Genomic DNA, 15,161 nt, shown 5'->3' with positions numbered 1-15,161 from the left:
ACTTCAGATTACAAACAGATTAACACTTGGAGCATAACACCCCTGATATCACAATTGTAGGAAAAATGAGAAAGATCCCAGAAAACAGCAGAACAGAAAAGAAAGAACAGAAGAAAACCACAAAATACCAAGACTCACAAATAGAGTTAGAGCATCTCTGGGGGAAGAAAATGAATATCGTGCAAGTTGTCACTGAAATCCTTGGAGCAGTGCCTAGAAGTCTTAAGAAACACTTGGACATTCTGGGCATTGAACAAGTAACACCAGCTCAGCTCCAGAAGACAGTGTTGCTTGGAACAGCAGGAATCCTGCAATGATACTTCTGCAATTCCCAAGAACTTGGCTAGATCTTGAACTGCAGAACATCATCTACCAGTCAAATACCTGACTGGGACAATTAATAATAGTAATAGTAATAAACACCCAGAGCATAACAACCATGATATCACAATAAACACCAGCTCAGCTCCAGAAGTCACTGTTGCTTGGAACAGAAGACAGTGTTGTGAAGGTACATTTTCAATCCCAAAGAATGTGGCTAGTTCCCACATTGCAGAGCACCATCTACCAGTCAGATATCTGTGACAGCAACAACCCAGAGACGTCTGAGCCAAGCCAGCTTTTGAGGTCACTGGCTAAAGCAAAAATTATTGGAGTTTGTCACAGGTTTTGATCTGATAAGAATGTGCATGAAAATGAGTGTCTAAATCTGATGTCTTTGAGCTTGAGAGACCAGACCCAAAGATCCTTATGCCACACTTTCTGATTGGCCTTGGGGATGGATGCATGGCTCTAGTCCAGCAAGGTTGAAGGAGCCACAAGAGTCTTTTTGTTATTCTGCTGTAATGGACTCCCCCCGCTACCCTCTGGACTTCCTGCACTGGCCCATGGGGACTGTAAGAACTGGGCTGCTAATTCCAGACTAGCGCTCTGCCAGTTCCTAGGAAAAAGGAGGAAACACGGGGACAGGCCTACAATGGATCCAGCAAATAGGTGTGAGCCAAGTAGGAATTTTCTAACCCTTGGACAAACCCTTCAGCTGAACTCTGAAGTGGAAATTTGGGTACTCCTATCATCCCCTTTCTCTCTGCAAACCTGGAAGGCGAAGCTGTGGGGAAAGCTGTGGCAGATTCCTGGTTCTTTCCTGCGAGGTTCTCTTGAACCATTTCCCAGCCTGGCTGTTAAGCGACGCTTCTCATTGCCTGTTCCAAACCAGCTGCAGCAGAAGCGACGCCCTGGAAGGGTTAATCCGGCACCCCCCACCCACCTCCCGCCCCCTTTCGGAGGGAGCTGCCGAACCAACCTAGCTCGGGTTTGAAAAGGCAACCGCAAGCTGCCTGTGCGCCCAGGGCGCACGGAGGCAGCGCCGGCCGCTTGGTGACTTGGAGAACACAGTCCTGGCGGCCGCCCTTTAGCAACAGAGGGTCCAGAGGAGGTGGTTCGCTTGCCCCAGACCTCCCCAGCCCCTGTGGGGTCCTCTTTGGCCTGGGATGCATCCGTGAGTCGTGGGTTTTTGGAGACAACCCCCCCCCCCCCTCCGATAACTTGCGCGTCGGGCTTATTACATTCCAAAGCGCCTCTCCAAAGGCCAACGTTCCCAAGATGTACCTGACTCTTTTCCTCTCTTGGTGCTGCTGCTGCGGCTGCTTTTGGGGATGTACTTTCGGGACAGGCTTTCTCTACCAGTTCCCCGCCTCAGCCCTGCAACACAACTACCCCGAGCAGAGCTCCGGAGGACCTTCTGGCAACGGCTTTACCAATCGGCGGTGAGTCCAAACATTTTCAGACAAGGGGTCCCAGCAGAGTCTTTCAGTAAGCCGGTGCAAATGGAAACGGCGGTTTAGCGCTTAACTGGGACATATTAATTCTCTCTTTGTGTTTACAGTGGCCGGTGGGGGGTGGGGCTGGGGTCGTTTATTAAATAAGTACTGGGGTTTAATCATGTGGACATTTGCCTTATATGGAATGAGACCACTGGTCAGGATTGTCTCCTCTGCCTATTAGGGAGGTCTCCAGGGAAGTCCCCCCCCCCAGCTCTGCTACTGAGACCATTGAATCAGAGATGCTTGGGGGGATCTTTGGCATGCATAGCATGGGCTCTACCAATGAGTTATGTACCAGCCAGACAGTGTGCTGAATCAGCAGTGCCTTAAGCGTATGACGTTACAGTATACTGAGCTGGATCATTCATCTGCTCTACTCACTATTGTCCACACTGCCATAAATCACTGTGCAGAAAGAGGTCCTTTACTTGGAGACAGCAGGGACCTTCTGTGTGTGACTCATGCGCTCTACCGCTGAGCCATGTCCCCTCCTTGCCAGCAAGTGGCAGGGTCTGAGCTAGAAGCCTTCCGTCCCGGATACACGGGAGCCCCAGCTGTGGTTACTCGGTAGAGGTCAAAGGCACACAGTTTGAGCTCATTCAGGCATGCCAGATGACCACAGCAACCAGTGGAAACTTGCTTGCGTGGACGGATTATCGGAGGTCTCAAAACCACCATCAAACCAGCACCTGGTAGGACTGGAACATAATGCTGTCCAGTGGGCTTTGTCAGGAGGGGCTGTGGCAGCTCAACGCTAAAGCCTCCGTTTTGTATGCTGAAGCTCTTAGGTTCAATCCCTGGCATCTCCAGTTAAAAGGAGCAGGCAGTAGGTGATGTGAAAGACTCCTTCTTGAGACTCTGGGGAGCTTCTGCCAGTCTGAGTAGACAATACCGACTTCGATGGACTAAAGGTCTGATTCAGTGCAAGGCAGCTTCATGTGTTGTCTTCAGCTTTTCCTGTGCTCTTTTATATGCAGTGGTTCTCTCATATGACCATTCTCTGAAACGATAGGTAATAAACCACTGATGGCAGCCATGCCATCAAAAAGCAAGGAAGAAGTATTTTATTTATTTATTTGTATTTTTATGTGTGTGCGTGTATCTGAAAGTCATGGTAACCTCTGGTGACTGACCCCTACTGGGGGCCTGGAGGATATTCAGGGAGGTGGCTGAATAAAGCCTGCCCCATCCTCCCAACTTGCTGGTATTCCAAGGAAGTCTCCCATTCAAGTACTTGCTAGAGTTGATCCTGCTTAGCTTCCAAGATCTGAGAAGATCAGGCTTGCCTGAACTATCCAGGTCACGGCAAGGAAGAAGTATTTTAAATAATTTTAAAACAAAGTTGTGTAGCTCTTCACAGACAATGCCTTGGTCCATATATTTTGCAGCTAAGTTGAAAAAGTACATGGGAGGAGTTGTCTGAGTCCACTGCTCAGATAAGCGTCCTTGGGACCTGAACATTCCATGTTAATATCTGACTGCCTGGAAGACTGGTTCATCTGATCCTTCCTCTTATTAAAGGGAAGGAGGAGGGGGAGATCAGGATTTTCAACAATCAAGCGATGAAAGAAAAGGGCTTATGCTAAGCTGCTGCCCACCGTATGAGTGTATGAATTGGGGCAGATTTCAGTGGAACTTGTTTGCGAACATCTTTCCCATGTGTAATGTTTAAATGGGCTTCCAATCAAGTCACAGCACTGGTAAAACAGTCAAAGGAATTTAAAATAAATAAACAATGAAAAAAGAACAGTGGATTTAAAATGCCACCTAATACTATAAAGATGCAGTAGATGATAGCTATAGACAAACTAGCAGGGCTATGACCACATCTTCTCACCCTAAAGAAAATTTTCCCAGCAACAGCTGCAACAAAATACTAATGGGAAGTCCGAGTGAGTGATGATGTTGTCACCTGACAAATGGTAGACTTGAGGAGAGCATTCCACTGGGTGTCATCACCAAAAGGCCCTGTCTCTCTGCTGCTACCTCCATTCTTCAGAAGCAGGGAGGCAAGCAGAGCAAGGTATAAGATGCTAATCTTAACTGGTGGGCAGGTGGATGTAGGAAGAGGTAGTCTTTCACATCCCCTTGCCCAAGCTGAGCTACCACAGGTTCACATACTGAGCCATCCATCACCATCTGGAGCCATTCATGCCGAGATAAAATGGAAGAGGGGAGAATGTTGTAGACCACTTGGGTTCCCTTGTTGGGAAGGGAAGTGACATCTCTCTCTCTCTTCATCATCTATCTATCTATCTATCTATCTATCTATCTATCTATCTATCTATCTATCTATCTATCTATCTATTATCCATCTATCTATCTATCTATCTATCTATCTATCTATCTATCTATCTATCTATCTATCTATCTATCTTCATCATCATCATCATCATCATCAATCATCTATCAATCCATCATCTATCTGTCTGTCTAATCCCATCCATCTACCTAATCCATCCATTCCATCCATCTATCAACCATCTCTTATGTACATATGCTGCTGCTATTAGTATGTATTTAAAGTGGTGAAGAGTAGAACGATGTATCTGGTTTGGGTCCTCATAAGGCAAAGTATAAATGAAGTAAACAAAAAGACAAATAAAATGATCATAGCAAGGCTATACATATGATATGGCTGTCCAGTGTGGGCAGCATGTTAAATGTTTGAACTGCCCAGAAAAATTACTGGAGTAATTGACTCTGCCTTGGAAAATTCCTGATGTTTTGGGGGAGGAGCCTGAGGAGGGTGGGGTTTAGGGAGGGGAGGAACCTCAGTGGGATTGTGGTGTCAGTCTAAGATGACCGCTTCTCCCTGCCATGCCCTACAAGGGAACTTGATCTCTGTAGTCTGGAGAGCCAGGCCCTACCTTGAAGGTGGTGGTGACTCTAGAAATGGTGCTTGGTCCCTGTGTTGATGAACCACTCAATGGTATTCGGACTACAGCTTTTCCTGACCCCTCTTTAACTATGACCCAGTGCAGTCACCAGGGCTTGTTCTTGTGCAAATGTATCCCCCAGAGTCTGACTTTTAAAATATTGCTTTCAATTATTCTGGTTAGCTGCTTTGGGGGAATTTGCTCCTCCCCTAGACTAGCCAGTAGGTGGCATTTCAGATCAGGGGAAAGGAGACTGGAGAGAGCAAGGAAGTAATTCTGCTCTCAGGACTATTTTGCATCAGAGATGTACTAAAAGCTGCTCAGAAGTCCTCCCGAATACTCTCCTGAAAAAGGTTGCCAACCTTCAGGTAGTGGCTGTACATCTCCCACTATTACAACTGAACTCCAGGCAGCAGAGATCAGATCCCCTGGAGAAAATGGCTGCTTTGGAAGGTGGGCTATATGGCATTGTACCCCACTGAGGCCTCTTTCCTCCCCAAAACCCACCTTTCTCAGGCTCTGCTCCCAGAATCTCCAGGTATTTTCCAACCAGTATCTGGCTACCCTACTCCCGAAGCAAGTTTCTCATGCTATATTTTAGTGTAACCAGATGCCAAAAGATACATGCAGTGCATTCCCAAAGAAGGGTGAAGGAAGGGCATTGACATGAGAGGGAAAAAAAATCAATCTAATAAAGCTTTAGTAGCCCAAACCTGGACTGCCTAGGGTAGCTGGATATTGTTAGATCTCAAAAGCTAAGTTTCAAGGCTGCAAGAATCTAGGAGGATACATCCCATCTCAGTAGAAAAGAGCAGGAGTCCAGGAGTACCTGTAAAGGTAAAGGTAGTCCCCTGTGCAAGCACCAGTCGTATTTGACTCTGGGGTGACATTGTTCTCACAACTTTTTCATGGCAGACTTTTTACAGGGTGGTTTGCCATTGCCTTCCCCAGTCATCTACACTTTACCCCCAGCAAGCTGGGTACTCATTTTACCGACCTCGAAAGGATGGAAGGCTGAGTCAACTTGGCGCCGGCTACCTGAACCAGGCCGAGGGAGGCTAAATTGAAAGTCACCAGGGAAAGGACCTTCTCATTTACAGCTCCCCACTGGTGGAACCAGCTGCCGAAGGAGGTGCAGGCCTTGCGGAGCCTTACCCAGTTCCGCAAGGCCTGCAAGACTACCCTTTTACAGCTGGCTTTTGCCTAATATGGAATTTACTGTAGAAGAAAGCCGTCACCATGGAACTGTAAGATGGACACCACCGAGATTTTAGCATCAAACTAATCTATTGGTTTTCATTAGTTGGTTTTAATGTAAGATAATAATATGTATTTATGATTTGTCAATTGTTTTGTATACATCTTGTTTTAACTGTTGAAACGTAGCACATTATGCGAGCTGCCCTGAGCCTGCTTCGGCAGGGAGGGCGGGATACAAACTAAAGATGATGATGATGATGATTAACCAGCTTCCTCCGGGATTGAACTCAGGTCGTGAGCAGAGGGCTCCGACTGCAGTACTGCAGCTTTACCACTCTGTGCCACGGGGCTAAGGAGTACCTTAGAGGCTAACGAAATTTGTGGCAGGGGAAGACTTTTCGTGGGTCACTAAATTAGCACCCAAGCGAATGGGTTGGAGAAGGTGTTTCCTTAATTCTGTGTGGATTGTACTGACTGGAACTCTTGTCTTGGCTTTTGAAATCATATTGGCTCAGTCTTGCTGGGCGGCATCTGGATCTTAAAACAAGACAATACTATATGTGCATAGCTTAGATTTATAGGCTGATTTTTTTATCTTCTCTGTTCCTTGCTCTTTTACTGTATATTCCCACACGTTCTTCTAATAAATCACTTTAATTATATATTTTAAAAAGCTAAGTAGGGTGGGCCCTTGGTTAGTGCTTGGATGGGCAGCCACCAAGGAAGCCCAGGGTTGCTATGCAGAGGCAAGCAATGGCAAACCATCACTGTTCATCTCTTGCCTTGAAAACCCTACAGGGCTACCTGCGACTTGATGGCACCGCACACAAGGCTCTAGTCATTGTCAGCCCTTGGAGGTGATAGTTAAGGGCAGGCTTGGTTTTCTTTCCTCCTTGGGTTCTGGTGTGTTCCTGTGACAGGGAACGCAAAGACAAGCATTTAAGGCGGTCTTTCCTTCAGCCTTGTGAAGTTGACCCCGTTGTGTAAAGCAAAGAATGCGACTTGAGGATTGTTTTTGTGCCAAACACACACTGGTTTAACCCTCTCTGGAATGCAAGTACCAGGTCTGTCTATATTCTGGAAATGCCACATCATCCTTCTAATGAGGAGCAAACAAAATCATACAAAACAGGGTGCAAGCTTTTGAGTTCTCTAGAATTCTTCATCAGGCTGGATGTGAAAAGGATGAGGCAGAGAGCAAAACTCACATTTCAGTCTGAAGCGTCTCTTTCTCCTCATCCTGAAGAATGTCTGTAGGATGCTAACCTACAGAACATACAAATGAATGTAGATGTTAACAAGGCAGTTTTCCATCCACAAAAGTTCCGGATGCATCCCTGCTACTTCCACTGCCACAGGGTGACTCATGAAGTTGGTGGTGCACTAGAAACATTTTTGCTGCATGATGTTCAAAAGCAGGAAAACCCTGTTTGCCAAACTGGATTTGGTCTTTGCTCAGGTTTACCATTTCAGAGAGCAGCTGTTTTATGCAATCCAAGGAAAACAGGGATAGCCATCCCTGGGATGAGGTGTTCCAGTTCCAGTTCCTTAAAAAAACACAGAGGGCTCCATTTCCACGTTAGTCACTTCAGTGGTAGAAGGGCTTGCCCTCAGTCTTTAGGAAATAACTCTGGGGGAAGGGCAGAAAACTGACACACTTTCCCAAAGGTGCCCTCAAGACAGGCACTGGCCTTCAAAACCTAAACAGGACAGAAATTTAATTAAAAGCTATCTGTGACACAAAGAGAGAGCAGCCCCCCAAAGCATCTGTTTGACTTGTATCTTGTCTTTTCCCAAGGACCTAAGGGGTGACTCACTTGGCATTCCAGTAAGAGTGTAACTGGATCAAGACCATCCTGTGAGCTTCATGGCTGAGCGTAGATTTGAAGCTAGGAGTACCCCACTCACACAGTTCGACTAAAACATCACACCCTCTCTTGGGACCAATGCTCTCTCTAAGCTGTGGAGTCTTGGGAGCAAAATTTCTACTTTGTGAGCTACTGGCATTAAAGTTGTGAACTTCTGCATAAATTAGTTTGTTCTGAAGCCATCCTTCCTGAGCAAAGGCAAAAATCTGCGAGCTAGAGGCTAAAAAATGGTGAGCTAGCTCACACTAACTCAACTTAGAGGAAACACTGTTCTGGACCCCCTGAAATGATGATGATATTGGATTTATATCCTGCCCTCCACTCCGAAACTCAGAGCAGCTCCATAATCTCCTTTACCTCCCCCCCCCCACACACAACAGACACCCTGTGAGGTAGGTGGGGCTGAGAGAGCTATCACAGCAGCTGCCCTTTCAAGGACAACCTCTGAGAGAGCTATGGCTGACCCAAGGCCATTCCAGCAGCTGCAAATGGAGAAAATACCTTCTTGGACCCTCAAGAGTCCCTGAGCCCAAGTCTGAGAAATGCTGTACTAGAGCAGTTGTTTTATTTTGGGAGATCTATCAGTCTCAGCCTGGTTTGTCAGATGGATAGAGTTCAACTGTTTCTGTGGACAGAAAGAAATAAGAGATGGTATGATTGGGTGGATGAGGGTGACCATGACTTGTTGCATGTGTTGTAAACAGGGCAATGTGAGAGCTCTCCTGTGCTTGGTTGATTCTGCAGCTATGGGCATCCCCAGTTAAAGGGTATCTGGTGGCAGCAGATGTTGGGAAAGACTTTTCTCTGACTGCAGAGCCCTGCCCCCAAAGTCAGAATCAATTCCCAGAATTGTTCCACCATTTCTGTCCCTGTGAGGGCAGCAGCGAGGCCCAGCAAGCTTGCCTCATGTGGTACTGGCGTGTGCTCTGGAAACATCTTAGAACCACAAGGGCTTTCTTTTCCTTAGCAGATAAGTCATTGTGGACATTGAACTAGAAGATGTCTAGAGTGACGCACAATCATTCTTCCCACTTCTGATCTCAAACCAAACTAGGAGTCCATGAGGAATCACAGGAAGGAAGAACAACTTGGAAGTTTCACCCCACCCTCTAAATCTCTCCCTTCAAGCATTCTACAAACTCTCAAGGGTGTGAGTTGGAAAACTGCTCTTAGCATTTTATGCTTCTTGGACCACGCTCAGGCCTCATTAGGCCGTTCTTATCTCTTTCGGCTATTTTACAACATCGTATTTTCTCCCCTATCTGGGGAACTCTCTATGTCTGCACCTCAGCCTCATGTCTGTGAGGCTTTGTTGTGCTGTTCTCATTATCCACACAGCGGCCGGCCACTTTGCTATTAGATGCAGTGATTGCTTTCCCATTCTAACCTCCAACGTAAAGTATGTTCTATTTATTTAAAGTATTTATGGTCTGCCTTTTCACCATTGAAACGCTAGGGACTAGCGTGAAGCCACTCCTGTGTCATGATGCGAATGTTTATCTTTTCATCTTATGTCACCAGTTCAGGCTGTGCGATGCTTTAGTCTTTTTCTATTTTTATATATAAAAAAAAAGGCATTCCAGGAACAGCTGAAAATGATAGAATGAATGAGTGTTGATTTTTTTTTTGCCAGTAGAGGGAGCATTTCTTATTTCCAGTAGGTTTTGGTGACGATGAGCCTTTTAACTGAAGATGCTGATCTGGGATCTTTGCAAGCAAAGCAGATACCCTCTGTCACTGAGTTTACAAAACTGATTTGGGGAAGGTTAAGGGGACAATAGGACAGCAAGAACTGATCCCACACTGGGGTGAACAGAGTCCTGAATTTTGAAGCCCCTAGTTCCCATTACCTCTATTCTGGATTCATTCCATGGATTTAGGAAAGTCTCAGCTTCCCTTCTGTAATAATGGGGATGATACTGACCTAAATGTCAAAACATTTAAAAACTATAATGTACAGGAAACACTTTGGAAGATCACAACTATTAGGTAAAAGTATGATAGATAGATGATAGATAGATAGATAGATAGATAGATAGATAGATAGATAGATAGATAGATAGATAGATAGATAGATAGATGATAGATAGATACCACATTTTGGCACAGAGCTCCCTACCCCTTGAATGTCCTATAGCCCATCATAATCTAAAATTAGTATCAAGCAGGTATACACCCCAATGAGATTAAAGCAGTTTAAATGTCATGTTTTAAAAAATCACAAGACCAGAAAGTTAGCATTAGCCTTGTTAGAATTAGTGAGGTTTTTTTTACAGGAACCATAGAGAGTGCCACTGGAGTTGTATGTGGGTAGGTATAACTCTTGATGTTACAGTAGCATATGCATTTGCTGCCTTACTTGTTAGTGCAAAGACTTTGCAGGGCTGAGAAGACTGGCTTTTTGTGTGCATTGGAGATGCAAATGTAATGCTCAACTTGGAATTGAACCAAATTCATAGAGTTGCCAACACTTCCTTGACAAATGGCAGGAGATTTTGAAGGCTCTGCCTTGGGAGGACAGAATTTGGGGAAAATGTGAGTTACCACTAGGTGATGCTCTAGGAATCTCTATGGTATCTCCATAGGAATCTCCATAGAGACATGAGGAAATTTCTAGAGTTTCAGCATGGAAGCATTTTTGTTCTCTTGCTCCTCAATTTCACAAGGGTGGAAGATTGAAGCTGAGATGGGGGTTTACTCACTGCAGGTGGGCAAATGGCAAGCCTTAAGCAGACAGGGAATGATGTTGAGTTGAATCCCACAGAACATTTTCACTGATGGAAAGATTTCCACCTGTGGAGTGGGTCTTCCTTGGCTTCCACCTTCTGCTGGAGACCCAGATGCTCTCTGGAATGCTGTTCTGAGATCCCTTCTACCTCAAGAGCAGGCAAGCTCAATCTCATCAGATCTCAGAAGTTAAGCAGGGCTGACCCTGGCAAGTATGTGGATGGGAGACCTCCAAGGAATACCAGGACCCGGAGGCAAAGGCAGGCTGTATCAAGACACTTTTCTGAATGTCATCCATGCGCCAGTAGGGGTTGCCAGAAATCATATGACTTCCAGGCATGCACACACAGATACATTTTTTAAAAAAAAAACCCAATTGTGTGTGAGTGGGTGTGAGTAAATTGTATTTTGCGGGCAGAAATCTTTCCCCCAGTGAAACACTCTGTGAAATCCAAGCCACTGTTGAAAGCAAAGGGAATGCTTTCAGAAATGCTCAGCAATGAGGTACAGTAAAGGGCTTTTAATATTACGCTACTAGCTCTTGGGTAGGGATTACCCAAACAGAGGGTCTCCTCTCAATCTCAATTTGTTTCTTCAGCCCTTGCCCAAAGCCCTTCAATGACATACTAACTTAAACGTGCTCATTGATTTGACCACCACATAACCTTTGTGAGACATTTGTCAACAAGCACTTCCTTGTCTTGTCTTTTTGCTGTCAAGTCGCAGCTGATTTATGGCAACCCCTGGTGGGATTTGCAAGGCAAGAGACATTCAGAGGTGGTTTGCCATTGCCTGCCTCTGCGCTGAAGCCCTGGGATTCCTTGGAGGTCTCCCATCCAAGTTCAAGGGCTGACCTTGTTTAGCTTCTGAAATGTGATGAGACTGAGCTAGCCGCCCAAGTTAGGGCTATTACAAACACTAAAGAATCAAAATGCTGCATAGCCAGTTAGCAAAGATCATGTACACTTCAGAAATGGCCCTAAACGTAAAATACAGTTATTCACAATCATTCACAACCAACCCACAGATCCTTACAGTGACGAGGAAATAATCTAGCGACTTGATCGTTACTGTAAGGATTCCTATAAAATAAAAGGTATAAGAGCAACTCCTCATCCGGGTAACCCTGACATTTGTGTAAGAGGAGTCTAATCATGGAATTCCTCAATTCAGTATAAAAGCCGCAGTATAACAAGATGCGAGGTTAAAATTCAGGAATCCATTCCCAGCCCTATGTGGATAATATCCCTCCTTGCTCATAGATGTATTCCAAAGCAAACTGGCCAGGTGATATTGCTTAGAACCAAGAGGGCTAGAAACTTGATACTTTCGGACAGGGCTCTTTTTCCAGCAGGAGCTCCTCTGGATATTAGGTCACACCCCCTGATATAGCCAATTGTCCTGGAGCTTACAGTAGGTCCTGTACTAAGAGCCCTCTAAGCTCTTGGAGGATTGGCTACATCAGGAGGTGTGGCCTGATTTGCAGAGGAGTTCCTGCTAGAAAAAGAGCCCTGCTTTCGGAGGGGAAAAAAGGGAAGAATTGGACCTCCAGCCTGATTCAGAGCCTTTATTATATGCTGGTCTAACATTTGCTTGGCTCCCATTCAGATCTGGCTGTAGAATAAATAAATGTAAGGCTTGCTTCGTTTCCTCCCTCTCCATCTGGGCCTGGTAGACTTGAAGGGCTTGTGTGTGTGTGTGGGGGGGCTGCTGTTTCTCTCCCTCCTTCCCCCGCCCTTTCCTTTCCAGTTCCTTGATGTGGTTGATCCTTCAGGGAGTTGGACTTTGCATCTGACCCTTCTACAGAAGGCTTGAGTTAGTAGGTCAAGCTGAACACTGCAGAAGGATGCAGAGGGGAATGAGGAAGGGGAGGGCGGGGAAGGGAAAGTGGGGAGCTGCCACTTCTGAGAAAGGCTTTGTCTGAAGGGATGACGGCGACAGCTGAAACAGACAGGCCTCTTGTACGACAGACTCCTGAGCCTCCCAGGACAGGAGGCACCCGTGTCCCCCAGTTGTGTCATGACCCTTGCGGCTGAAGCAGGAGAAGAGAGTGGACAATCGTTTGACCCTAAAAACCACACGTGTTGCTTTCCCAGCTTATTCCTAAGCATGATATACGGTACTGATTTTTTGTATTTTTTTTTTAAAATAAGGAATATGGTTTTTTTAGAAGTGTTTTCCCTCCTGTTGGATTGTTCGAAGCTGCCTGTTGGTGGGCCAGTGGCTTGATCCAGCATGGCTTCTCTTGTGTCCTTATGTTCTTCAATCAGACAGTTTTAAACAGTGCAGAGTTTTGTTCTAAAAAAGGGGCCAGTACTTACATACAAGGTGGCTGATTTCCACCAATTCTCCCCTCCCTCTGCAGATTCTCATGAGTCTGTTCCTGAGGCTTCGCTCTCTCTTTCTCTGGCTGGGTGGGGTGGGTCGGTGCATGAGGATCAGGACTATGGTTGCCAGCCTCCAGGTGGGGCCTGGAGATCTCCCACTTTTACAACTGATTTCCAGCCAGCAGAGATCAACTCCCCTGGAGAAAATGGCTGCTTTGAAGGGTGGACTCTACAGCATTGGACCATGCTGAGTAAGGCCCCTCCCCTCCCCAAACCTTGCCCTTTCCCGAATCCACCCCCAAAGTCTCCAGGTATTTTCCAACACAGACCTGGCAACCCTAATCAGGACTTAGGAGAGCCCCCAAATGGTGCTGGAACTCAGTACCATTGAGTACCATCACAAAAAAACCACTGGCTTTAGAAGGGGATTAGCCAGTTTCAATGAGGAGAGTGGTCCATCAGTGGTTATTAGCCATAACGACTAAAGGGATCCTCCATATTCAGAGACAGTCAACCTCTGAATACTTCTTTACACAAGGAATGATCAGAATTTGCTGTCAAGGGATGTAGTGATGGCCACAAGAATAAACAGTTTTAAAGAGGGAATTAGATGGATTCATGGAGGATAAGGGAACCTCTAAATCAGAAGGGCTACACCTCTGAATCCCAGAGCCAGGAGGCAACATCAGAGGAAGGCCTCGGCCTCGATGTCCTGTTGTTGGGCGTCCAGAGGAACTGACTGGCCGATGTGTGAGACAGGATGCTGGACTAGATGGACCATTGGTCTGATTAAGTACTTATGTTCTTAAGTAGTTCTAAGAGGCAACAGCGGGTGGGAGTGGGGTTTGGCCTCTGTGCCCTGTTGGCTTTCCATCTAGAGCAATTGGCTGGCTGCTTTGTGAAACAGGATGTTGGACCAGTGGCGGGCCACTGGCCAGATCGAGAAGGGCTCTCTTGTTCTGATCTTCTACAAATGGTGCCCCCTCCCCTAGACTGGCGTGGCCAAATTGCCACTTTCAAGCCAGTTGGAAAGCCAGCTAGCATGCAGAACGGGGGACTCTTGCTACTTGGCAGCATCCAAGCTGGAAGTATTTGGAAGTTTGCATGCTGCCCTTCTGATAATTTGCTTTTGGCCCAGCTTGAGCAACTGATCCATTTAACTTGGCACACGTCCCCTTCCAAGTGTGCTTCCATACAGGGTGGTTCCCCTGCCCCCCCCCTGCCCAGGATTTTCAGGAAAGTGCCGTATTTCTTCAAATAATCACCCCCTCTCTCCTTTTTCATTATCCTTCTGGCTGGCCTTAGATGAATGTCACTCAGAATGCACATTCTGCTCTGTGTACAAAATGTATTTGGAACGACGAGCACTTAAAGCTGACAGGCAAGTAAGAGCAGCTTATCTCTGTGAATGGAAGTGAGAAGCCTCTGGCTTGTGTAAACCGAGTTCGAGCACTGACTGGCTTTCCTCCTTTTGAGTCATTAAGCAACTAGTTCACAAGTTCAGGGTATGGTTGAAATTGTGTTTAGCAAAAAAAAATCCTTTTTTAAAAAAATGTATTTTATTGAGAAAAAAATTCTGTTCTGGCTTTCTGCTAGGATTGCTCAGCGCTTAAAAATTAGTATAAAACACTAGTAATAAATCATAACAAAATACAGATTGTAACTGTTCAATAGTATGCATTTATGAAATTTATATACTGCTTTTTTCTGTTCATTCTGTTGATTTTAAGCACTTTTTTTACCACCTGCATTCTGCATTGTTTTTCAATTGCAAATCACTTTAAAAACAGTACCAATCTTCTGCTCTGGATCTCAAAATGAGAGTCCATAAACAGAGTCCAAAAACACAAGGTGAGCACATGAAGGTTTGTCAGTTTCCTGAAAGAGGCAAGTCCCAAAGTCAAACACACCAGGGTTACCCACCTAGAGATGGGGATTGGAGATCTCCTGGTATTGCAGTTAATCTCCAGCAGACAGAGAACAGTTCCCTTGAGGAAAGTGGCTGCTTTGGAAGATGGTCTTTATGGCACTGTACCCTGCTGAGGTCCCTCCCATCCACAAACCCCGCCCATCCCCAGGCTCCACCCCCAAATCTCCAAGTATTTCCCAACCAGGAGCTGGCAACCCTGCTCCTAAGCTGTGTTCCACAGAACTGGGGCAGCTGTTGAAATGGCCCTAGTTAGGTCTCATGGATGCCAAGTTTGCATCTACAAACTGGGGTACGGTTGCCAGATCTGTTGGAAAATACCTGACTTTGGGGGTTGGTCAGGGAGAGGACAGGATTTGGGGAAGGGAGGGGACTCACTCAGCATGGTACAATGCTGTAGAGTCCACCCT

General features: G+C 45.9%; 1 protein-coding gene across 6 annotated transcripts in view; it reads left to right on the top strand.

Moving 5' to 3' along the window:
- The first annotated feature begins 1,299 nt into the window (after nucleotides 1–1,299).
- Nucleotides 1,300–15,161, top strand: part of COL26A1 (collagen type XXVI alpha 1 chain) — a 172,457-nt gene continuing 158,595 nt past the window's right edge. For 3 of the 6 annotated variants that reach the window (XM_060258953.1, XM_060258948.1, XM_060258951.1), the window contains exon 1: nucleotides 1,519–1,766. In XM_060258953.1, coding sequence (XP_060114936.1) covers nucleotides 1,603–1,766 — 164 coding nt within the window. In that variant the 5' untranslated portion in view covers nucleotides 1,519–1,602. Of the gene's footprint in view, nucleotides 1,767–15,161 lie in introns of all 6 variants that reach the window. The other 3 variants (XM_060258950.1, XM_060258949.1, XM_060258952.1) reach the window with 2 other exon arrangements.

This window comes from Heteronotia binoei, chromosome 18 (assembly GCF_032191835.1).
Source record: "Heteronotia binoei isolate CCM8104 ecotype False Entrance Well chromosome 18, APGP_CSIRO_Hbin_v1, whole genome shotgun sequence".
NCBI lineage: Eukaryota > Metazoa > Chordata > Lepidosauria > Squamata > Gekkonidae > Heteronotia > Heteronotia binoei.
This window is presented reverse-complemented; position numbering and strand designations above follow the sequence as displayed.